Source organism: Peromyscus californicus, unplaced genomic scaffold, assembly GCF_007827085.1.
Source record: "Peromyscus californicus insignis strain IS unplaced genomic scaffold, ASM782708v3 Scaffold_5__1_contigs__length_169319896, whole genome shotgun sequence".
Classification (NCBI taxonomy): domain Eukaryota; kingdom Metazoa; phylum Chordata; class Mammalia; order Rodentia; family Cricetidae; genus Peromyscus; species Peromyscus californicus.
Genome location: NW_026294573.1, coordinates 94,164,627 through 94,189,635, shown reverse-complemented (window position 1 = coordinate 94,189,635; position 25,009 = coordinate 94,164,627). Strand labels below are relative to the sequence as shown.

The 25,009-nt window shown below is 39.4% G+C and overlaps 1 protein-coding gene across 6 annotated transcripts in view; it reads left to right on the top strand.

The window, feature by feature from the left end:
- The window catches only part of LOC128096310 (ribitol-5-phosphate transferase FKTN), a 72,019-nt gene extending 49,180 nt beyond the window's left edge, over positions 1–22,839 (top strand). For 5 of the 6 annotated variants that reach the window (XM_052715730.1, XM_052715731.1, XM_052715729.1 and 2 more), the window contains exons 8-10: positions 3,014–3,147; positions 4,305–4,432; positions 19,200–22,839. In XM_052715730.1, the coding sequence (XP_052571690.1) occupies positions 3,014–3,147; positions 4,305–4,432; positions 19,200–19,413 (476 nt within the window). In that variant the 3' untranslated portion in view covers positions 19,414–22,839. Of the gene's footprint in view, positions 1–3,013; positions 3,148–4,304; positions 4,433–5,992; positions 6,083–19,199 lie in introns of all 6 variants that reach the window. The other variant, XM_052715733.1, reaches the window with a different exon arrangement.
- The last annotated feature ends 2,170 nt before the right edge of the window (positions 22,840–25,009 follow it).

Below are 25,009 nucleotides of genomic sequence, written 5' to 3'. Positions count from 1 at the left end.
CATAGCAAATTCAAAGCCAGTCTGGAATATGTGAGACCGTGTCTCAACAACAAAACAGTAAAAGCATAAAAGAATACATGGTAATCTCTTGTGTGTGCATATTTGCTTGAAAACATTTTTATAGAAGCATGTATGTTTTTATAGTCAGTAGTGAAAAAGCATAGTCATTTGATTTGAGATTTTTTTACCCTCATGGTTTATTTCATTTATAAAATAAGAATTAAATTTGATGATACTGTGTGTTAAGTGATATTTAAGAACCCCTTTATTTTAGGTAGTTTTTTTTTCTCAAATATTTTTTTTTAAAGAAAAAAAAGACACATTTATTCAGCGTCATGATCAGACTATTACATTTAGCAATCAACAGCATGGGTGAAAAAAGATCTACAGTCAAACCCTTTGTTGGAATGCTTTACACTTTCCACAGAACAGAAACTAAAATAACCTGTTATACAATTAGTCACAAATACAGTCCTGGAGTTTTTTGCCCGTACACATGAGTATTGTCTAAAATATGTCGTGTTTGTAGCAGCTAGGCCCTGCCACCACTGTGCTTGGCTGAGTTCACAAATTTGCTGTAACCTGTAGCTTCCCTGTCACTTCTCTGGCTCTTCTCTCCTGCTAAGCTTTGTTTCCTGGCTGTAATTAGAACCTCCTGCCACTGCCATAGCCGCTGCTGCTGCTGGAACCACCATAGTCACCTTGGTTTCGTGGTTTAGCAAAGTACTGGCCACCACTACCATAAGGGCCAGAACTTCTGCCTCCAAAGTTTCCTCCCTTCATTGGTCCAAAATTTGAAGACTTATTGTTATAATTGCCAAAATCATTGTAGCTTCCACCACCTTCAAAATTGCTTCCATCATTACCAAATCTATTATAGCCATCCCCACTGCCACCATATCCACCACCACCACAGCTGCCACCGAAGCCACCACGACCACTGAAGTTATTTCTCAAATATTTTTAAGGGCCAGCCTTAATAATCTTCTTCCCAGAGTTTCAGAAGAAAAGCAGGAATTATTTTCAGGAAAAGAATCTAAGTACACCGAGCTCTTAGTGTGTACTTTATTCCTCTACAATCCTGTCTACACAGCTTCAGTTCTGTTCTCATGCCTAGCTCCTCTCTTGCCTGATTTCTCTCTACCTTCATCTGCTGTCCCCTCTAAGTTCTATCTTACTTCTCTCATCTTAATTCTGCCCCATGTTGGCCTTTCACATCTTGTTCTTCCCCATCTTGTTCGTCCCCATCTGGCTCTTCCTCATCTTCCATCTCATTCTTCTAGTTCTCCACTCAAAATCCTCTCAGTCAAAATCCTCCTCAATCTTTGAGGTTTACAGTTATTTACCCATGCAATAGCGCTGCTCTAGCTAAAGCAAGGTCACCAGGCTTGAATTCTTACAGGGTCATACAGGCAGACGAGAGTTTTCCTCAGGCAGATAATGTCCGGCTTTCTTTTACAACCCAAAAGGGGAGTGGTAAAGGAGGAGGTCAACTAAGAGCTAAAATCAGTTAATATATCAAAAAAAGGGAATTTATGTGCTCAAACTACATTCCTAGAGGTGGTTAGGTAAATGTTAGGAATATATAATGTTAGTATAAATACCACTAAGGCTTTATAAGAAAGCAGGGTCTCAGCTTAATTTGCCTTAATTCCGGAGATTGTTTGGCCTTGGATGCTTGACAGGTATTTCAGATAAAATACACTGTTATGAGTTCTTGGAAGCATACATAGCATACAAGAAAATCATTGCAGGAATCAGCTAACATATATATATATATATATACACATCAAGCTAAAATATCACCAAGACTTCTTAAGCCATGGCTTGACCTTCAGTAAAGTCCTTGACCTTTCCAAGTAGTAGTTTTGTGATAGTAGCTGAATTCCGTTACATTTTTTTTTCCTTGCAGCAATTTTTCATGTTTTGTGTGTGTGTGAGTGCGTTTTAAGCAAGGTCTTACTATGTAGCCCTGCTGGCCTAGAACTGTCTGTGTAGACCAGGCTAGCCTTGAGCTTACAGAGTTCCACCTGTTTCAGCCTCCATTGTTGAGGTGAGTGCTGCAACACCCAGAAATCCCTTCTTTTTTTATAGTTCATAATTGTTTATTAGAATTCTTTTATAATTCCAAATCATATTTTGTAATAGCAATGCCTCCTGGGCTGACTATAGACACTTACGTACTTTAAAAGCTATTGGAGTGGAAAGGTTAGAAGCTAGTAGGGAGGACTGGGGAGTTACTAATAATGTTTAGGTGTAAGCTTTCTCAGTCCATTGTTGAGGCATCTAAGCCAGATGTAGATACACAAGAAACACCGAGAAATAGCATTGGGTATGCACTGCATATCATACCTTAAAAGATCTTTTATGTGACCCATTAGTTATGAGCTGTGGGAGCTGTTAAGTGCTATAGATTATGGACTCAGGAGAGCATATTAAGAGAATTAATATTCTTAACACATCATAAAGCAGTCTCAATCATTAAATTTAATGTTTAAAGACTCTGAACAGCGATTGTTTAAGTGAAAGGACCAATTAATACATTATTAAAGCTAATGATCTACTCAGAAATTATTATGTATCCTGAAAACTTTTTTTTTTACACAGGATCTCACTGTGTAGCCCTGGCTGTTCTGAAACTCACTGTGTAGAACAGACAGGCTGACATAAAAGTGTCAGCCACCATGTCTGTCTTCATTCAAACTTTTGAGGAAGCTGAGCACTCAGGCTTGGAGAAGAGAAGGCAGGAGGGAAGGAGGGAGGGAGGGAGGGAGGGAGAGAGAGAGAGAGAGAGGAAAGAAAAAGAAGGGAAAAGAGTAGGGAGATTGATTCTTCAAGGTAACTACTGTAGCCAACTGGTTTAGTTTGGGATTTAACTTTTAAAAAATAATTTTAATAAAGAACCCCAAGCACAACCTTATGAAATGATAGCCATTACTATAAGGTTTGTTCATGATAATAACTAATCTTCCAAATATAATTTAAACATATTTTATCCTCCTCCCCTTTTTAGGATGGTATCGGCAGTGCAGTATTATTCCTTATAGCAAAGATGTCGACCTGGGAATTTTTATACAAGATTACAAACCTGACATTATTTTGGCATTTCAGAATGCTGGACTTCCACTAAAACACAAGTTTGGGAAGGTTGGTGACAATGAACTTAATTTCATAAATAATGTGTCTCAGTTGTAAAGTTTACCTTAACTAACTTATGCATGATTAAAGGTATGTCAAACATAGTTTTATCACCCAGCACTTACCAGGATGGACTGTGGAAGCCTATTATCCCTTATCATTTCTATACCAGTTAAGGAAAAGTTCAAAAATATGCCTTTTATTGATAATATGAAAGAAGGAACTTGGGCTCTTGTAAGTGAATGTGTTGCTATTCTGTTATACAATAATATGGCACAAAATTAATATAGAGTCCTGCTACTCTGTTTGAAGTTATATTTGTTTCTGAGTTGTCTAATTAAATGTTCACTTAGGATTAGATGTCATAATAATCATCAGTACAAATATCCCATCGATTGCTAAGGGACAGAGATAGGAAGCCATGTTTAACAAGTGCTTGAGTTTCTTGTCTTACATGTGCTAAGGTGAGCAACTTCCTCAGAGGTTAATGTGGGGAAGGGCTGTGGCTGAGAAAAACTCTAGATAGTTTGATTGCTGTTCACAAATCCCATGATCCTTTGTGATAATCCTGCTCTTAATTGGTTCCTAGGAAGTAACCAAATTTTTTTCATTCCTGGAAAATTATTTCTCCCCATCAGAAGTAATCATTCTAATTTATTTTTTTTAAAAAATTAGTGTTTTCTAAGGCCAAAGCAGTAGCTTTAGTCACTGAGCAGATACTTGCCAAAGGCTGGTGTCTGGCACTGCTTTGAGTGTAGCCTGCAGATGGATACATTAGCGTTCATCTCCTTGAGGGTCACATAAATTACTATATGATGCTGTTGAAGACACATGCACCAAGTCCGATGTGAACTTTACTTTTAGGATAACTTTCCTTTCCTCCTTTAGTTCTAAAGGGGCTCTGGAATTGGTACTTCAATTTTCCCTGCAGAGTGACAGTTTTAACTACCATGAGGCATTTACTCATGAATTGTTATCATTTAAGAATCATTATTTTATATGCATTTAAGAAAGGCTAGTATAGTATCCCACTTTGACAGGGATTTAAGTTTTAAAAGCATGCAGCTTAGAATTAATGCTCACTATATAAAACATTTTTCTTCATTTAAAATAGGAAAATGTGTTTCTGTTATTTCAATCCGTGAAGGTTTTCGTTTTTCCTATAGGTGGAAGACAGCTTGGAACTATCCTTCCAGGGAAAAGATGACGTAAAACTTGACATTTTTTTCTTCTATGAAGAGACTGACCATATGTGGAATGGAGGCACGCAGGCCAAAACAGGAAAAAAGTTTAAGTATGCATCAGAGAAGTACTTATTAAAAGGGGCTTTGGGAGTAATTTCAGAAAGGAGAAAGGAAAGTCCCCCAAGGCTCCATCAGCATCTTCTTTGCTCTCAGCTCACCCACAGTCCAGCTTTCCTGGGAAGTTCTCATGAGAACTGGCTGTGAGGATGGTCTGAGAAGAGGGACCCTTGCCAGGGCTAGTCAACGGAAGGAGTCATGATGAAAACGCTTGAGTTACCATAGCAAACTTACGATGCAGTTTTTCTTGGGTTCATCCATCCTCCTAGGATTCCTGAGACTTCATCTGAAGATTGTAAAGTAAATTTGTTCTGGAGGTTTGAGAGTAATCCAAACCTTTTCCTGAAAGTTACAAACTATCCATCTCTAATTGACTCTGACTCTAGAACGTATTCGTTACACTTTTATTAATTATAAAAACTACTGTGCTTTATGACAAAAACATCTAGGTTGTTTCCAGTTTCTGGCTATTATGAATTAAGCTGCTCTGAATACAGTTGAGCAAGTGTCCTTGTGGTAGGATAAAGTGTACTTTGTGTATATGGCCAGGAGTGGTACAGCTGGATCCTGAAATGGATTAATTCCCAATTTTCTGAGAAACTGCCGTTTTGAATTCCAAAGTGGCTGTAATCTTCCCCAGCATGAGCTGTCACTTGTGTTTTTGATCTTAGCCATTCAGACAGGTGTTAGATGGTATCTCAGAGTTGTTTTGATTTCCATTTCCCTGACTGCAAAGGGTGTTAAGTGTTTCTCATTCATTTGAGATTCCTGTATTGAGAGTTCTCTGTTTAGGTCTGTACCCTATTGTTTAATTGGATTATTTGGTTTTTTAATATCTAGTGTCTTGAGTTCTTTATATATTTTGGATACTAGCCCTCGGTCAGATGTGGAGTTGGTGAAAATCTTTTCCCATTCTGTGGGCTGCCGTTTTGGTCTATGGATGGTGTCCTTTGCTTTACAGAAACTTTTCAGTTTCATGAGGTCCCATTTATTAATTGTTGATCTTAGTGCTTGCGCTTTTGGTGTTCTGTTCAGAAGTTTGTCTCCTGTGCCAGTGCAGTCAAGGCAGTTCCCCACTGTTTCTTCTGTCAGGTTCAGTGTGTCCATACAAAGACTCAACAAAGAAAGAGAATTACACACCAGTCTCCCTCGTGAACAGACATGCAAAAATACTCAATAAAATACTCACAAACCGAATCCAAGAGCACATCAAAAAAATCATCCACTATAATCAAGTAGGTTTCATCCCAGAGATGCAAGGAAGGTTCAACATACGAAAATCTGCCAATGTAATCTACCATATAAACAAACTGAAAGAAGAAAACTACATGATCATCTCATTAGATGCTGAAAAAGCCTTTGACAAGTCCAACACCCCTTCATGATAAAAGTTTGGAGAGATCAGGGATACTAGGGACATACCTAAGCATAATAAATGCGATTTAAAGGCAGCCTGCTTTCTTACAGAACACAGAACCTCCTGCCCAGGGAAGGCCCCACCTACAATGAGCCTGGCCCTCCTCCATAGTCACTAATTACAAAATGCTCTACAGGTTTGCCTACAGCCTGATCTTATGGAGGAACTTTCTTATTGAGGTTCTGTCTTTAGCATGTGTCAAGTTGACATAAAAGCATGCAGCACAGTAAGTAACAATGATAGTCAGGTAAGTGGGGGTGTTTTCACAATGTTTACAGCTTATTTTTTTAAATGTGATAGAAACTCCAAAGTTAGTGTATAATGAGTTTTTTCTTTATAAGATAGCATACCATAGAAATTAAGATTATGGGGGCTGGAGAGATAGCTCAGTGGTTAACAGCACTGACTGCTCTTCAGGAGGACTTGGGTTCAGTTCTAAGCACCCACATGGCAGCTAACAATTGTCTGTAACTCCAAGATCTGACACCCTCACGCAGACATACATGAAGGCAAAACACCAATGTAAATAAAATAAATTAATTAAAAAAATTAAAATTACAGAGTCAGCTTTTAAATCCCAACTGTACATGTGACAAGTACTGTTTCCTTCAGCAATTTTCTATTTAACTTCTCTACATGTGGTTCCTCCACTTCCAAGTGGAAATAATATTAGACATTGTCATGCAGCCTTGTTTTAAGGACTAAAAATGTTGTTGTAGAAAAAGGATTTGAAGGGATTCAAGATTTCCTGAATGCTGTTAGCTTGTGTTAATGCCACTATAGTAACAGTGGGAAAATGATGCCTTTCATAGTCTTTTTTTAAAAATTTAATGTTGTTATTTTATAATTAACTTTTTTTTAAAATTTTTATTTTACAATACAATTCATTTCTACATATCAGCCACGGATTTCCTTGTTCTCCCCCCTCCCGCCCCTCTCCCCTTCCCCCCAGTCTACCCCCCATTCCTAGCTCCTCCAGGGCAAAGCCTCCCCCAAGGACTGAGATCAACCTGGAAGACTCAGTCCAGGCAGGTCCAGTCCCCTCCTCCCAGGCTGAGCCAAAAGACCCTGTATAAGCCCCAGGTTTCAAACAACCAACTCATGCAATGAGCACAGGACCCGGTCCCACTGCCTGGATGCCTCTAAAAATGTGTAGCCCAGGCTGGCCTCAAACTCGTGATCCTCCTACCTCCGCCTCCTTCAGCAAATCCTACTGGCCTGTGCCACCACAACCGGCAATTTCACATATCAGCCACAGATTCCCCTGTCCTCCCTCCTCCCACTCCCAGCCTTCTCTCTCAATCCACCTCCCATTCACACCTCCTCCAAGGCAAGGTCTCCCCTGGGGAGTCAGTCCAGCCTGGTAGACTCAGCCCAGGCAGGTCCAGTCCCCTAACCCTGCACCGAAGCTGAGCAAAGTGTCCCAGCATAGGCCCCAGGCTCCAAAAAGCCAGCCCATGCACCAAGGACAGGTTCTGGCTCCACTGCCTGGGGGCCTCCCAAACAGTTGAAGCTAATCAACTGTCTCAATTATCCAGAGTGCCTGGTCCAGTTCCATGGGGGCTTCTCAGCTATTGTCTCACAGTTCCAAGAGATTTCATTAGTTTGGCTATTTGTCCCTGTGTTTCCTCCAACCATTGTCTCAACATCTCTCGCTTATACAATCCCTCCTCTCTCTCACCGATTGGACTCCTGGAGCTCCACCTGGGGCTTGGCCGTGGATCTCTGCATCTGCTTCCATCAGACACTGAGTGAGAGTCCTATCATAACAGCCAGGGTGTTCGGCCATCTGATCACCAGAGCAAGTCAGCTCAGGCATTCCCTCAACCATTGCCAGCAGTCTGTAGTGGAGGTATCTTTGTGGATTTCTGGGGACCTCTCCAGCACTCTGCTTCTTCCTATTCCCCTGGGGTCTTCATTCATCTTGGTGTCTCCCTCTCCATTCTCCCACTCTGCTCCTGATCCAGCTGGGACCTCCCGCTCCCCTAAGCTCTGTTTCCCCTGACTCTTGCCCTCCATTAACCTCCCACCCCAAGTTTGCTCATGTAGATCTCATCCATTTCTTTGGTTGGGCGATCTCTGTGTCTTTCTTAGGGTCCTCTTTACTAGGTAGCCTCCCTGGAGTTGTGAGTTGCAGTCTGGTTATCCTTTGCTTTACATTTAGTATCTACTTATGAGTGAGTGCATACCATGTTTGTCTTTTGGAGTCTGGGTTACCTCACTCAGGATGATTTTTTTCTATTTCCATCCGTTTGCCTGCAAACCTCATGATGTCATTGTTTTTCTCTGTTGAGTAGTACTCCATTGTGTATATGTACCACATTTTATTTATCCATTTTTCACTTGAAGGGCATCTAGGTTGTTTCCAGGTTCTGGCTATTACAAATAATGCTGCTATGAACATAGTTGAGCATGTGTCCTTGTGTTATGATTGAGCATTCTTTGGATATATGCCCAAGAGTGGTATAGCTGAGTCTTGAGGGAAGTTGATTCCCAATTTTCTAAGAAAGCGCCATATTAATTTCCAAAGTGGCTGTACAAGTTTGCATTCCCACCAACAGTGGAGTATTCCCCTTGCTCCCTATCCTCTCCAACATAAGCTGATTTCAGTGCTTTTGATCTTAGCTATTCTGACGGGTATAAGTTGGTATCCCAGAATCGTTTTGATTTGCATTTCCCTGATGACTAAGGATGGTGAGCAATTCCTTAAATGTCTTTCAGCCATTTGAGCTTCTTCTGTTGAGAATTCTCTGTTTAGCTCTATAACCCATTTTTTAATTGGACTATTGAGTATTGTGATGTCTAATTTCTTGAGTTCTTTATATGTTCTGGATATCAGACCTCTGTCAGATGTGGGGTTGGTGAAGATCTTTTCCCATTCTGTAGGCTGTCGTTTTTGTCTTGTTGACTGTGTCCTTTGCCCTACAAAAGCTTCTCAGGTTCAAGAGGTCCCATTTATTAATTGTTGCTCTCAGTGTCTGTGCTACTGGTGTTATATTTAGGAAGTGATCTCCGGAGCCAATGTGTTCAAGACTACTTCCTACTTTCTCTTCTATCAGGTTCAGAGTAACAGGGTTTATGTTGAGGTCTTTGATCCACTTGGACTTAAGTTTTGTGCATGGTGACAGATATGGATCTATTTGCAGTCTTCTACATGTTGACATCCAGTTATGCCAGCACCATTTGTTAAAGATGCTTTCTTTTTTCCATTGTATAGTAGGCTTCATCCCAGGAATGCAAGGGTGGTTCAACATACGAAAGTCTGTCAATGTAATATACCATTTAAACAAACTGAAAGAAAAAAACCACATGATCATCTCACTAGATGCTGAAAAGGACTTTGACAAAATCCAACACCCCTTCATGATAAAGGTCTTGGAGAGATCAAGAATACAAGGAACATACCTAAACATAATAAAGACAATTTACAGCAAGCCAACAACCAACATCAAAGTAAATGGAGAGAAACTCAAAGCAATTCTACTAAAATCAGGAACAAGAGAAGCCTGTCCACTCTCCCCATACTTATTTAATATAGTACTTGAAGTTCTAGCCAGAGCAATAAGACAACATAAGGAGATCAAGGGGATACAAATTGGAAAGGAAGAAGTCAAGCTTTCACTATTTGCAGATGATATGATAGTATACATAAGTGACCAAAAAAATTCGATCTAGGAACTCATAGAGCTTATAAACACCTTCAGCAATGTAGCAGGATACAAGATTAACTCAAAAAAATCAGTCGCCCTCCTATAACAAATGGGTTGAGAAAGAAATCAGAGATACATCACCCATTACAATAGCCACAAATGATATAAAATACCATGGGGTAACTCTGACTAAACAAGTAAAGGACCTATATGACAAGAACTTTAAGTTCCAGAAGAAAGAAATTGAAGATGTCAGAAAATGGAAAGATCTCCCACGCTTATGGATAGGTAGGATTAACATAGTAAAAATGGCAATCTTACCAAAATCAATCTACAGATTCAGTGCAATCCCCATCAAAATCCCAACACAATTCTTCACAGACCTGGGAAGAACAATACTCAACTTCATATGGAAAAACAAAAAGCCCAGGATAGCCAAAAGAATCCTGTACAATAAAACAACCTCTGGAGGCATCAAAAACCCTGACTTCAAGCTCTACTATAGAGCTACAGTAATTAAAAACAGCTTGGTATGGACATAAAAACCGACATGTGGACCAATGGAACCGATCTGAAGACCCTGACATTAATCCGCACACCTATGAACATATGATTTTTGACAAAGAAGCCTTTCATAGTCTTATGAGATATTTAGATGCTGTCTAATCAGCTCTGTATGAAGTTGCTACATCTGTGTTTTGAGAAGTCCTGTGAAAGTATCAGTCTTTTGTCTTAAATTTCCTATCAAAGGTGAATTTTTCTTCTCAGAGTGTGATCTGAAAACACAGTCCTCACAAGCAGCATTCATTTCATCTTCCACTTTGTGGTAGAGACAACTTTGGTTCCCTCCCTCCCTCTTTCTAGTAGCAGTGTTGGCCAGGTGTGAAGTTCTCTGAGGAACAGGAGAAATGAGCAGTGAGGGAATGGTCTGGACAGATGGTGTGCATCCCAGATTTTCTCTCCTGTTACTGTGACCTTAGAGGCAGAGAAAAGAACAGGGGAAGGCTATGTGGAGCCATTTCTTTGGGAGACTCCCTAGCCATATGCCATTGTCAACACCATTCACTTTAAGGAAATACAGGATTGATCAAAAGGCCATCTCTAAAAGGGAGGACCTGAAACTTGAAACTAGTGTGAGGGTTTTTTAAATTTTATAGTAGAGTTTTTTGATTTTGTGTCTGCTCTGAGTTCACCTTTGCCATGACTGTGTGGTCCTTAGAAAATGGTATTTCACAGACCTTCTCCCTACTTTCCAGTAAGAGCCCACTTTTCTTTTCTGTATACTGTTGGTGTCAAGAGCTCACTCTCATATTCTTAATCCTCCCTTCATGAAAACACTGTTGAGGTAATACAGCTACTGCTATCTCCCCCAAGGGAATTGTTTTAACCATCGGCACAGTGGCTGCACCTGAATCTGCTGTTGCTTTAGCTACTGACTGGTTCCACAATCACTGCCTGCTGCTCAGGCTGTGGTCCAGTGGGACTTATGCATCCTGCTGGACCCACCTCTGCCGAACTAAGTCTCTGTAGATCTATTTTACAAATAAAGACTCAGGAGTCAGATACTGGGGTGAAAACCTGCTAGCTCAGAGAGGCTGAGAAGCAACCAGCTGACCTTCCTCCTTAGCCAGCGACCCACCAAGAGAACTTCCCTTCTGCTGTCCCCAGCCAAAAAGACCACCAGACTCAAAATCCCTCCCTACTACTTCCTGTGTGTGTCTATCCGTTCTCCAGACTCCCTCTAGCTCTCTATGGCTACTTCCTGTCAACTAGTTGCTAGTTTCATCTCTTGACTCAAGGTTTTATTTAATTAACACAAACTCGAGGTAAACAGTGTGATCAAATATCCCATAACAGGTGATCTTTTATTTATTTGGTTAGTAGTATTGGGTCCTTGTAAAGTCTTTGCTCTTTGGATAGATCTTCAAGGAATTTTGACTCATCCTTTGTAGACTACACTCCAATCCAATGTAACTCTATGCGGTTTATTACTTCATTTCATTTTTTAGTTATTACTTTATTTTTGCTCTATACTAAGAATACTGGTAGAAATGTATTTTAGTTTCTGCTCTCATTGTGATCATAATCTTGCCCATAAAATAGATACAGCATATTCTGTAAGCAAACAGCAAAATTACAGAACTGTGTACAATATATAGTTGAGGTTCTTGTCAAAACACAACAAGGAAACATGGCTTAAAATAGCAGAGTTGGTTAGGTAGCCTTGGGAGGAATATGGAGAGAGTCTAATGATAGATTTATGTAATTGCTTTTCTGATTATCCCAATTTATTTTTAATTTTAAAGTTTTCCTACTTTTGAGGCAGTTATTCTTCACCTATTTCTCCATTTTACTGACAAACATAATATAATAACTTATTGAATAAACAGAATATACAATAGCTTACATTTAATAAGAAAATATTTAATCAGCAAATATGATTTCTTGCACATTTATCCACTTTTGGAGTGTCTTTAGTTTTTGACATTGTCTAGAATATGATAGTCCATATTCTAGGACTATAAAGAAGGATTACTTGTTTCTTAAGTCATTACAACTAGTGACTTAAGTGATACTATAGAAATAATATGTATGAAGATGACTTCTGACCTTTAAATATACTGCTGATGACTGGCATTGTGAAAACCCATTTCCATTATTTTTTGAGCTACTGATTCCCTTTCAGTCTTAAACCACCTACTGTGCTTCAATTAATTTCATTAAAAACAATAATGTTCTTGTTTTTTTTTTTTTTTTGTACAAAAGCAGATTTGTTTGCATCTGCTTGTAACTGATGAAGTTATGTGGCAGTAGAACTAACCCTGACATGATTTTAAGTTGAAGTAAACACTGAAACTGTTAGAAAATACTCTAAGTTAACCTTTTAGGAATAAATAACATTTCTAACCTAAAAAAATAATATGTCATAAATGTGGAATAGTGATTATAATACACGAAAAGTGTGAAAGGGAGCCTAAATGTGATTAGTGCATGCTGTATGCATGGAATGTTAATATGTACATTAACTATTATACATTAGTTAAAAAATAAAGCACAAAGAAATAAGATCATGTTACATATCGTACAAAGAAATTTAATATCTATTAAGCAGTTATGTCCCATTTATTATGTAGTATCTCTGGAGCTAAGCCTCATGCTCACTCAGTATCTATTTAATTAATGAATATGGATGGAGAAATAAATTAGCACAGTTATGATATATGCTGCCAGATTGTCATCTCAAAATGTTATTAAATTTTTATTGATAGTTACCAGCAGTAATTGGTACTGTTAGGTGTCTGAATTTCACATTGTAATTATGGTCATTGTGAAACTTGATCGTTCCTTTGAGTCTTTTTTCCCTGCCATGGCTTCTCATTAATAAAAGATATCTATTATAAAACAGAATCAGCTATTGATGAGAGGTTATCAGAGTTATTAACTGGCAACTATTTCAAATCCATAGGCTCTTTAATCTTACCAGACATATATCTTCCTCTACATTTAATTTACACTTCAAAATTTAGCTATGAAATATTACAGTGCTTTAGATTATATCATTTTAAATATTAGTTAAGCACTAGGTGAAACTTCTATATCAGTGGTTCTCAACCCTTGGGTGACAACCCCTATGGAGGTGAGACAGCCCTTTGACAGGGGTCCCCTAAGGTCATCGTGCATATCAGATATTTACATTACGATTCATAACAGTAGCAAAATTTCAAGTGTGAAGTTGCAATGAAATTAATTTCATGGTTGTGGTCAGCACAGCACTGGGAACAGTATTAAAGGGTCACAGAATTAGAAAGGTTAAGAACTTCTATATATCTAAACTTGATTCAAGTATGATTTTAGGATAGTGGCTCCAGGAAATCTGTTAGGACTGGATAAAGTCAGTCTTAAACTGGCAGGCTGAGTGAGACCTGAGTGCTGCCTGACACTGAGTCAGCTCTCTACTGTTTAGTAAGGATGACAGGTGACACTCAGAATGAGTTGATCCAGCCCAGCATCTTTGGACAATTGGAACAATAAAGATGAGTCATTCTGGTTACTTCCAGTCATTCTGCCCCTCACCAAGTTAGACTTAGGGGTGGAGTTGTCCCTGGGGGACTCCCAGCTTCAGAGGCTGATGCTCTGCTCCCATGGTTACAGCTCTTAGGAAACATACTTGTCTCTCAGTTCTTACAGCTGCAAAGCTAAAAGGCAGATTGAGTCATTTTTTTGAGTGTATTTGAAGTACTGGCTTTTCTAAAATGATCTTATTCCCTGCTCTACTTACACTTTCATATTTTATAACATACCGATTATATCATTGGTCTCCTTAATTGAATCTCCAGATAGCTAGTCAGTGGTTCTCAACCTGTGGGTGACAACCCCTATGGAGGTGGGACAGCCCTTTGACAGGGGTCCCCTAAGGTTATCGTGTCTATCAGATATTTACATTACCTAAATTACTAAATTTAGGTTCAGGGTTTTTTTGTTGTTGGTGGTGTTTTTTATTGTTGTTGTTTTGTTTTTTGAGATAGGATTTCTCTATGTAGCCCTGGCTACCTGGAACTCACTATGTAGACCAAGATGGCCTCGAACCTGGAGATCAAACTTTCTCTGCTTCTCAAGTGCTGAGATTAAAGTTGTGCACCACCACAGCTCAGCTGATAATTTTAAAAAAGATACTAGGCAGTATAATGTAACTTTGGTTTTTCAAGAATTGAGTCTAATTCTTAGATGAGTGTATAAGTGCAAGATTGTTAAACATACACAAATTTGACAATGAAAAGTATAAAAATGTCATAATGAGGCCCGTTATTATGTATATTAATATGGGAATGAAATATGAAACAAACAAAAAGGATTAGTAACTGATTGTAGTAGATCCTGTCTGTAATCCCAGCACTTTGGAGGCAAGTCGGGAAGATTGAAAATTTGAGGCTTAACAAAAGAGCACCAGGTGTGCCTTGGCAGTCACACTGGCCAGAAAATGATGCATCAGTGTCTTCTAAAAACTATCATCTTTTTTTTTGGTTTTTCGAGACAGGGTTTCTCTGTGTAGCTTTGCGCCTTTCCTGGAACTCGCTTTGGAGACCAGGCTGGCCTCGAACTCACAGAGATCCGCCTGGCTCTGCCTCCCGAGTGCTGGGATTAAAGGCGTGCGCCACCACCGCCCGGCAAAACTGTCATCTTTAAATGTCACATATAATTAAGTCATTCCCAGGAGTGAGATGTAAATAATGACCTGTACAAATACAGAAAGGCTAAGAAAGTTTAAGATTCACATCACAGAGACATAATAAAGAAGCCAGAATTGATACTAGGGAGATTGTCTAGTGGTAAAGGCACTTACCATGCAATCAAGAAGACCAGAGTTCAGATAAATACACCACACACACATAGACACGGAAAGGAAAGAGACAAAAAAGAAGCCAATTTAAAAATACTTCTTAAAACTGTGGAAACTTTAAAATATTCTCTATTATAATGAATCAAAAGGGAAATTATAGTAGAAAATACAACATACTTTGCACTGAGATAATGTATGTACAACATACTGAAACTTACAGGCTATAAAGAAGTAAGTATAAATGTATATATAACCTTGCCTTGAAAAAAAATACTCCTAAAACTGAGGTCTGGAGACATGCCTGGTGGTTAAGGGTACTTGCTGCTCTTCCAAAGAAGAACTTGAGTTCAGTTCCCAGCATCCGATTGGGTGGGGAACAACCACCTATAACTTCATCATCAGGGGATTTGATCCCTTCTAGATTCTGTGGCCACCCACACACGCATGCATGTACATCCATACAGACACATACAGGTAAAGATAAATATTTTTTAATACTTGTACAACTAAAAGATTCACAGGGAGATAAGTATAAATGATCAATGAGGTTTCCTGAGGAATTGAAGGAAACAAGTCAAAAGAAATTAATAAAACAATAAATAGTATAAAAGATCAATTCCACATGCTCGTTTGTTTAAAAATTAATTTTATCTAGGCCAGCCTGGTCTACAGAGCTAGTTCTAGGACAGCCAGGGCTACATAAAGAAACCAAAATAAATACATAAATAAACAAATGATTATCAAATTTGTGCAACTAACAGACCTTTAGCATGATTGATCAAGATATATAGGGGAAATGAAATAAATAAAAATAATATTTATTCCCCAAACCCAAGATGTATGACCCTTTATACTTCTCACTGTGTTGGACTGATGATAAAAAGAAACTACTGTGGGTGATCTTAGATCACCCAGTATAGCAATTGCAGTATGATGTGAAATGGCAAAAATATAGAAAAATATAAACAAGAATCAACTCAGGAGATACAGATAGCCTTCCCCAGTCAAGAAACTGCACTAATAACCAGAAAGCCTTTCTCTTTCTTTCCCCTTCCAGGAGTTACCAAGACCCACATGGTTTACAAAGAGTAAACTGTCCATCATACCTACACACATAAGTTACCTGCAGGGGACAGAGCCTGTTTCTAAACCAGGAAGAGAGCAGCTGAGTCACTCACTGCATGAGACTCAGCAAGCCTGCACATGGAGTGCCCCAGCATATTTTTAAGAGGGAAACGGCACAGTGAACACAGGTGGAAACATGCTAAAAGAATAGTTTCATAAGGCATGTGCACAGTCTGACTCTACCTAATGGAGTGAAGGGAGCACTTCCTGTGCACAGCCTCCTTTTCCATCTCCAGTGCTGCCACAGGAGGGAGGGGAGGAGGTGATTGAGTTGAGGACATAAAAACGTAAGTCCCCATCAGCAAAGATCTTCCAGGAAACCGAATTAAAAGGGATATGGGATTTCCTTGATTTGATGAAGGGAAGATAATGAAAACCTTGAGGGAGCTTCATGTCTAATGGTGAAACTCAGAAGCTTTTCCATTAATCAGAAGCACCAGCCTGTGTTGACTGCTCCTATTAAACAGTATGCTACTGTTTAGGCCCTAGAATATCAGATAAAATGGGAGGTTCAGGAAAAGTGAGGTGCTAATGGGAATAAACCGTGTTTATGAGGAATTCAGGGGGTCTTCGGCTGTGCTCGTGGGACTGCAGTGTTTGGTGCAGACTTAGATTAGGAAAGGTCAGGTCGGTTGTAGTTGATGGCCTCTGTCTCACTTAGCCTCCTCTACTAGCACCAGGAGACACACTGTTCTAGAGTGCTGGGAATACTTCTCATTTAGCAATTATGTTCAAAGATTGTACAACTAAGCTGATAAAATTATTCTAACCACCCCAAAGTGGCTTTATTGGCTTTCAAATTTGGGGAAGAAAATAAAACTATCCTACTCTAGTTCACTGTTCAAGCTAGCAAGTGTTGTAACTGCTGTTTTGGCAAAAGTGGAATGAAGTGAAGTGGTCCAAGTTAGAAAACAGATGGGAGAATTTTTTACCATAGTAAGATCTCTTGAATTTGTATCCTAGTTTAGGGTGCCTTGCTCTAAATTTAAATCTGTTCAGATTTTGGCTCTCTTCCCAAGGCATTAAAGTACAGACTGTTCTGCCAGATTGAATCATAGCTTTTAATCCAGGCAACTCTGAGAGATTTAGTATTAGTCATTATTTACTTGTAATCCAGGCAAAGTCCAAGCATGTGCTGTTGTGTGTGACTTGCTGCCTCCTTCCTCGGCATGGTCTGACTTTACAATTACTTACCACATTTTGTGATAATCTTTCCTGTTCTCCTGGGAAGCCAAGATACTCTTCTGTAGAATAGATTGAAAATGAGAGGAGAAATCAGAGTCACAAAGATCTAGGGATTTGGTTAGGAACATTAGAGTTGCATTGTTTTTTGTTTTTTGTTTTTGGTTTTTTTTTTTGGTTTTTCGGGACAGGGTTTCTCCGTGTAGCTTTGTGCCTTTCCTGGAACTCACTTGGTAGCCCAGGCTGGCCTCGAACTCACAGAGATCTGCCTGCCTCTGCCTCCCGAGTGCTGGGATCAAAGGCATCAAAGGCGTGCGCCACCACCGCCCGGCTGAGTTGTATTCTTTTTGTATCGTTTTCACATTGTTTCTCTAGTTTAAGTGTTTGGGGTTTGCTCTTAGATTTTCCTTCACTGTTCCAAGCATTCTTTTGTAGCCTGTAGTATTCTACTACATGTATCCTGAAGCTGTTATTTTTCGCTCTCAGCTCTTTGTTGAGACTAAAGGCTAATATTAAGGCAGATGCTTCCTGATTGCTGTTACTTGGGAGATGGTGTCTGCCTCAATTCTGGTTCATAGTATCAACCTGATAGTATGGGACAGGTGGACATTCTGCTGACCAGCAGGTGATTGTGGGGGGTGGAGGCTGATAAAGGATGGCTATTTCTCATGACAAAATAAGTCATTCTGTGGACATGAGTGTACAGGGCAAAACTGAGACCAGCAGATGGTGTGTCGAAGCAGTGTCTTGTTTGTATCTCAGCTATGAGGTTTTCTGTGGCTGTCTATTCATAGATGCCAGCTGGGACTGTCCACTAACTGCCAGTACCCACTGCCTTTTGTAGCAGACTTGTTGGCTTTTTTAGAATATTCAGATACACTTTCATGTGTGGTTTCATGTTTGCTTCGTGGTAAAACAAGATATTCAGGAGCAAAATCCATTCTTGGGTTCACTTGGTGGTAAAACATGTTAATCAAATACAATCAGATCCCTTTTCCCCAGATCTCTACTCTCTCTGTAATTCTCTAGTATATTAAACTCTTGATCCCTATTATTGCCATTTCCTCATTAAATACTGAAAGTTCTTCCGAGTTATGATGAAAAAATTTCTCATTGAGAATCCAACACAGAATATAGAGCTATGTAACTGAAAACAGGCCTGCTGCTTTTTACTTTCCTTTGTTATAGAGTTTATGTAAGGATCTATTTCAATATTTTATTTTCTGAGACAGAGTCTTTTTTTTTTTTTTTTTTTTTTTTTTTTTTTGGTTTTTCGAGACAGGGTTTCTCTGTGTAGCTTTGCGCCTCTCCTGGAACTCACTTGGTAGCCCAGGCTGGCCTCGAACTCACAGAGATCCGCCTGGCTCTGCCTCCCGAGTGCTGGGATTAAAGGCATGCGCCACCACCGCCCGGCTGAGACAGAGTCTTAATAGACTAGACTGCCCCAGAATTCACTATATGACTGAAGCTGGACTTGAACTCATGATCCTCATTCCTTCCCCTTCAAGAGGTTAACAAATATTCTTTAGAATTTAAGAAGAGAGAGAGGTAGAAAATACATTATTGCATATAGAGCAGAGGAAAAACCTAGGGGATGCTGGAGGAATCAATCCATATGCCTTGGAACACCAGATTGTACAAGAAAAGAAAATGACCATTTCGCCCATATTGTGGAAACATTGTTGTGACACCTATTTCTCCAGGTTTCTCAACACAGTCCCAGGGCTGACTTTGATTTTGCCTAATTTTGGTGTGTTCCCATCTCTGAAGCGATCGTTCTCTGTAATTTACTAACCAGACCTGGGGTAGGTTTAGATTGGTTGGTTTGTATTTTTTTCTCCTCTCTGGAGCTTATGGATGGGATTAGCTCTCCTTCAGATGGACGCAGAATAGAAGAGGAAGACCAGGTGTAAACCCCAAAAGAAGAAAGGTGTGCTGAGCAGATAAAGAGTAAATCTGCTTGACAGGAAAGGACTGTCCTTCACTAGGAAGGCCTGGCATTTGAGGTACATGGCCTGATGCTCCTGCTTGTCCTTGTTTTCCTGTAGGTACCTGTTTCCCAAGTTCACACTGTGCTGGACCGAGTTTGTAGACATGAAAGTCCATGTGCCCTGTGAAACAGTTGACTACATTGAAGCCAACTATGGTAAGACCTGGACGATTCCTGTCAAGACATGGGACTGGAAGAGCTCGCCCCCAAATGTGCAGCCCAATGGTGTCTGGCCTATTTCTGAGTGGGATGAGGTTATCCAGCTGTACTGAGAATACAAAGTTATGGAGGGACATTTCCCAAAAAGAAGGCGGGTAACTGTTTAAAACATGTGAGAGCCAAAGAAGATAAGTGAAAAGTTTGAAGACAGAAATGTTCTAACTTGTGGACCGTCTAATCAGCTCTGCCATTCAGCATTTTCTGAGGTGTTTATACACCAGGTAAAACACTGGGTTCTGGTGGTCAGGCAGAGATGAATGAGCAAATGCCTGCCTCTTGCTTGTCATGTCCAATTTTCTGTTAAGGGAGTCTCCCCCACCTTCTGAAGAGCTGATATGCATTGTGATGTATTTCATGATTCTTAAAACATTAAATAATGTTTATACTGGAAAGTGAGCTCATGAGACGAAGCTAAGGAAGGGTAAATTTGTTAGGAATAAGTCCTTCCTGCCAGCCCTTAGGACTTAAGTTGCTGTGTTAGTGCCCCTTTAAGGTTGTGGAATATGAGTTAGTATTTTATGAGTGATTAGACTTTGTGTCACACAGAGAAAGACAGTGGCAGACTCATGTTACAAGCAATGCGATTCACAGTTGACTTAAAGCACAGGGCGATTTATAAAGGAAGATGAGAGCCCATTTCAAGTCTTGTCAAGATGTATCTTCTTTTCTTCATATTTGAAGTGAGAAGTTGATGCCTATGTGATGCTTAAATGTCTGACATCATAGGAACATGGTCACTGACCTGCAGTAGTTCTTGATAAGTCACTCAGTCATGCTGCCCAAAAGTTGTGATTTCACAGAGCTTACTTTGCTCAATTCATTCTCAATCGCTGTTAGACTTAAATATAGGAGTTATTCATGGTCATTTTTCTATGTTCTGAACTTATAACTCTTCTACCCTTAATTTTAATGTTGACACTAAATACTAGTAGATATACCTCTGAGTTTTCTAATATACCATTTATTTATGTATGAACTGTAGCTCCGTTTCTTTAATCGATAGCTTACACTCTTAATTGATTTAGCATAAAGATACGACTGTTGTTCTATCCAATATTACTTCAGGTTTCCATAATGGAGGGTTAATGTGAATCTGATAACTCTTCCTCATTCCAAATCACTGCTTTTAAAACCTGTGTCCATCTCTAGATTTTCCTTCTGCTGAGTATAATAATGCAAGGACTCAGACTTCCCTACTACCAAGTGCTACACCTGCTGGACCCCTTGATCTCCTTTTTCTTCTCATTATGCACTCGTGAGTAGGTTGGGCTAGCTGCACCCATCTCTGTACCTGTACTTAAGTGATGTGCTCTAAGTGAGATATGCAGGGCAGTCTGGCACAGTAAATGCTGCCTGGGAGAAGAGGTTCTCTACTCTCTGCTGCTTAGGGATGCTCTCCCTGGCAGCTTGACAGATTTCCCTGTGGAACTATAGTTACTAAAATGGAAACCAGAATATCTGAGGGAATGGGCTGGCAGAAATTAAAAAAAAAACAAAACCAAAAACAACTTTAGGGGACGTTACTTAAAGCCACCCACTTCCAAATTTTAAAATCACATGAAAACTCTTTGATGGATGAAAAACCACAGTCTGTGAGGATACATCCTCCATGTAGGAATACTGAGTCTCATCATAGCTGTCATATTCAGATTTTCAGGAAACAAATTATAGATCATAAACAGTTCTGTCCTAGAAAATAACTCCATAGAATATGTATCCATGTTTTAGATAGCTAACCCTAATTTTATTTTATTTTTTGTGCACCAGAAATAAAATGATTATAATAGTGTTCTTGAGAAAAACCCACCCTATCTGCAGAGAACTGTTTGTTCGTATCAGTATCCAGAAGTAAGTTCACTCACATCACATTTCTTGAGAGCTCCCATCTTCTGCCAGGAGATTTCACCTACTCCTGTTCAAGTTACCTCACCTGTGTCCATATTTGGAGTTCAAGGTCTGGAAGTGTCCAGAATAAGGCAGTCTCGGCCTGTGGTCAGAGGTTCTATATTCCTCCCTACATAGAGGACAGCTAAACTTCTTGTCTTCCCTCTCGTTTGGCACTAGTATTTAAGTTCCATCCTATCTTGCAGAAAATGAAAGCCTTTCCCCCAGAACTCAAAGGTGAGGCCTGCATCTCAAAATGATCCCATGATTCACTCACAGTGACACCTGTGCTTCTTAACCTTTGAACTCTGCTGAGTGTCCAGAGACCTTGGGTTAGGTGTGCCCACCACCTGTATCTTCTCAGATCACTTTTCCTTTCCTCCCTGAATATGCCAAGTGTCCTTCTCCTATATGACTACTTTCTGGTCCCATCGCCTGGCTTGCTTGAAGACACCTTGTGTAGTAACTTGTTGGTACTTATGTAACCAAGGTTATCTCCAGAAGACCCTGAGGAGCAATGCTTTCTCAGTTTGCAACAACCAGCTACTTCTCCAAGCATGGGGCACATGCCGTGCTCTTGGCTGCAGTTATTGACATTTGGTGCAAGGAGAGGACTGATTTCCACAAATGGCCTGTGACCCCTGCAAACATCACTCTGTGTAATGACTCATAGAACCAAAGCTTTGGAATGCTTAGTCATTTACTACCTACCCTAGATAGACTCGTGGAGTCTTGTTGCCCAGCATGTGTGAGGCCTGGATCAGTACAAAGCACCAGAAGTCTGAGCAGAAGGATCACCATGTTCAAGGCCAGTCTGAGTTACATAGTGAGTTTCAACCCATCCTGGGCTACTGTATAAGACCCTGTATTGAGGGAGGGACAAGGAGGGAAGAGAGAGAGGGAGAATGAGAATATACTCATGTCAATCATCTGCCCACACGTTTTTGGTTTTTTTCTAAGCTAAGCAAGACTAGGCAGGGTATGTAATGCTTTTTTAAGTCACGTCACTTTAGAGCAAACTATTAATTGTAGTTAATTATAGGCAAGCAGACCAAGTCAGTGTTGAGACTTTTCATATAGGACCAGTAAGCAAATATAAATTTCTGAGAAATTTGTTTCTGTACCCTCTCATCTAGGCTAGAATTTGTCACTATAAACCTGGACCCAACCGAATAGAATTTCTCTGAGGGCCCATGTAGTCATCCAAACTTCTACTTATGAGTACCTTCACAGAAGGGGGTATATAGGAAAGCTTCGTCGTATAAGGTATTCTGTCATACACTTTCAAAACTCTAAGCTCTTACAGCCTTCTGGCAATTTATTCAAAGCATGAAAACTAGTTCATGAGTTTGTTAAATGCAAACCATGTAGCTCTGTCAACATGTATATGACTATGAACATGTATGTGAATTTTCTAGACAAAGTAATATTTTAAACATGAGATTTCTGTGTATGCATACCAGTTTACTATTTGATTTTTGTCTTAAGGTATAGTTTATGGTACTGCTGAAAACACTTTTAGTATTATTACTGTGATCTGAATTTGTAATTTATAACCTACTTTGGGATGATTAATAAAATGTTTTAATCTCTTATGCTTTTAGTGTTTGTTTTTGAAACTTGAACTAGAAATAAAAAGCCAATACCATTCAAACCTGTGAAATCATAAACTTGGCACAAATACAATATTTCTAAAATCCAAGTCTGGAAACCATAGAGGTCTACACACATACCCTGGAATCCAAAATTTCTCAGTGACAAAGTCTGCCACATGACATTTAATCATGCAGATTATCTGCCTATTTGCTCATGGTAGACAGGGAAAACACCCACTGTGGAAAACCATGACATAGTCATAGAGCTCTAGAAAGTTCTTTTATACTGTTTGAGCTAAAGTCAAAATTGTAAAGAAATACCCCAGGGTACAGGGTGAAAAGTCCTAGTATATGCAAACCCAAGTATCTATAAAAAGGATATATATATATATACACATGAAAAGAAACCAAAGAAGACCTACATAAATGTAGGTACTGTGTCAAGCATTAGAAAAGTCAAAAGATGTGAAATTTGCCCAAGTTGATGTATACATTTGGTGTGCAATTCCTACGATGATCTCAGCCTTTTTTTGTTGTTGTTGGTTTTTCGAGACAGGGTTTCTTTGTGTAGCTTTGTGCCTTTCCCGGAACTTACTTTGGAGACCAGGCTGGCCTCAAACTCACAGAGATCCGCCTGCCTCTGCCTCCCAAGTGCTGGGATTAAAGGTGTGCGCCACCACTACCCGGCAATCTTTTTCTAAAATCTTTATTCTAAAATTCTATGGTAAATTTATCTAGAGGAGCTTGAGCCATCTTGACAAGAACAGGAAAGAATGCAGGAGACCTGGTTCCAGTGTTGAGAGCACTAGCTGCTCTTCCAGAGCTCCTGGATTCAGATCCCAGAATCCACGTGGAAACTCACACTGTCCTTAACTCCAACTCCAGGGGACCTAACACCCTTTTCTGTTTCTGTGGGCACCAGACAGACACATGGTGCATATACAGGCAAAACAAGCACACATATTAAAGAAAAATCTTCTGAGACAAAGAGATGTGAGTCTCCTTGAATTTGAATAGGTCTGTGATCTTAGAAGGGAGGTGGTGATCCCTAGTTTGACAGTGAAATCAGTTGTTCTGTAGAGATGACAGATCTTAAATCCTTGTCTTCTCATTTGAAATCCATTGGTTTTCATTTCTGCCAATTCTTATTACTACTGGCCTGGAAAATAATTTTTTTAATTATAACTTGTATCCAACATTATTTTCAACAAGAAAATATATGTGTATATTTATATATATTATGTATATATATGTATGTGTGTGTGTGTATATATATATATATATATATATATATATATATATTTGATATGAAAATTTTATGTGGTAGCAATAGCTGGTGCCTGAGTCCACTGCAAGGAGACTGCTGTTGGTTTTCACAAAATGGTGAATACAGTCTCTTTCCAGAAGTCAAGAGTCTTAGAGATGGCATCAAAGGTGGCCTTAGTGAAGTTGTCCAATGTGTCAGTGAAGCCCCAGTCCTCAGTGCTGGTCAGCTGCATCAACTTGAATACAAGAATGAACATGGAGCCTGAGCTGCTCAGGGCAGGGCTGAGATGCACCAGCAGAGAGCCACAGCAGCCTGTCACCTCACATGGTATAGTGTGGAGTTTACCATTCTTATCCCACCAGCCTCTGCACTGGGACAATGGAAATCTTGGCCCCATAGGAGGGTCTGAGGAGGAGCTACCTCCTTAGGGCTCTTAACACCCAGGCCAACATAACCATTGTAGACCACCATGGCTACAAAGCTGGCCAGCCCAAGTCCACTTCAGCCTTGGCCTGATCATCAGAACCTCATCAAGGGACACTCCAAGGGAAAAGGGATAGGTATAAGATATTATGGTAGATTATTGTATACACTAGTAAACAAATTTAGTAAAATAGCAGTCTTAGATAATTTGCACTGTTATGAATTCTTATATGTTGATACAAATATAAACTATTTTTATATTCCTGTTTAAGATAATTTGTATATTGATACAAATACAGAACTCTATTTGTTATGATGTACACATATTTTTACTCTTATTTGAAATATTTGTATATTGATACAAATGTAAATTTATATCTGTCATACTGTATGTTCTACTTCTGTTTAAGATATTCGGTATATTGATATATATTTAAGATTATTGTCATATTGCACATTGCACTATACATTCCTACCTCT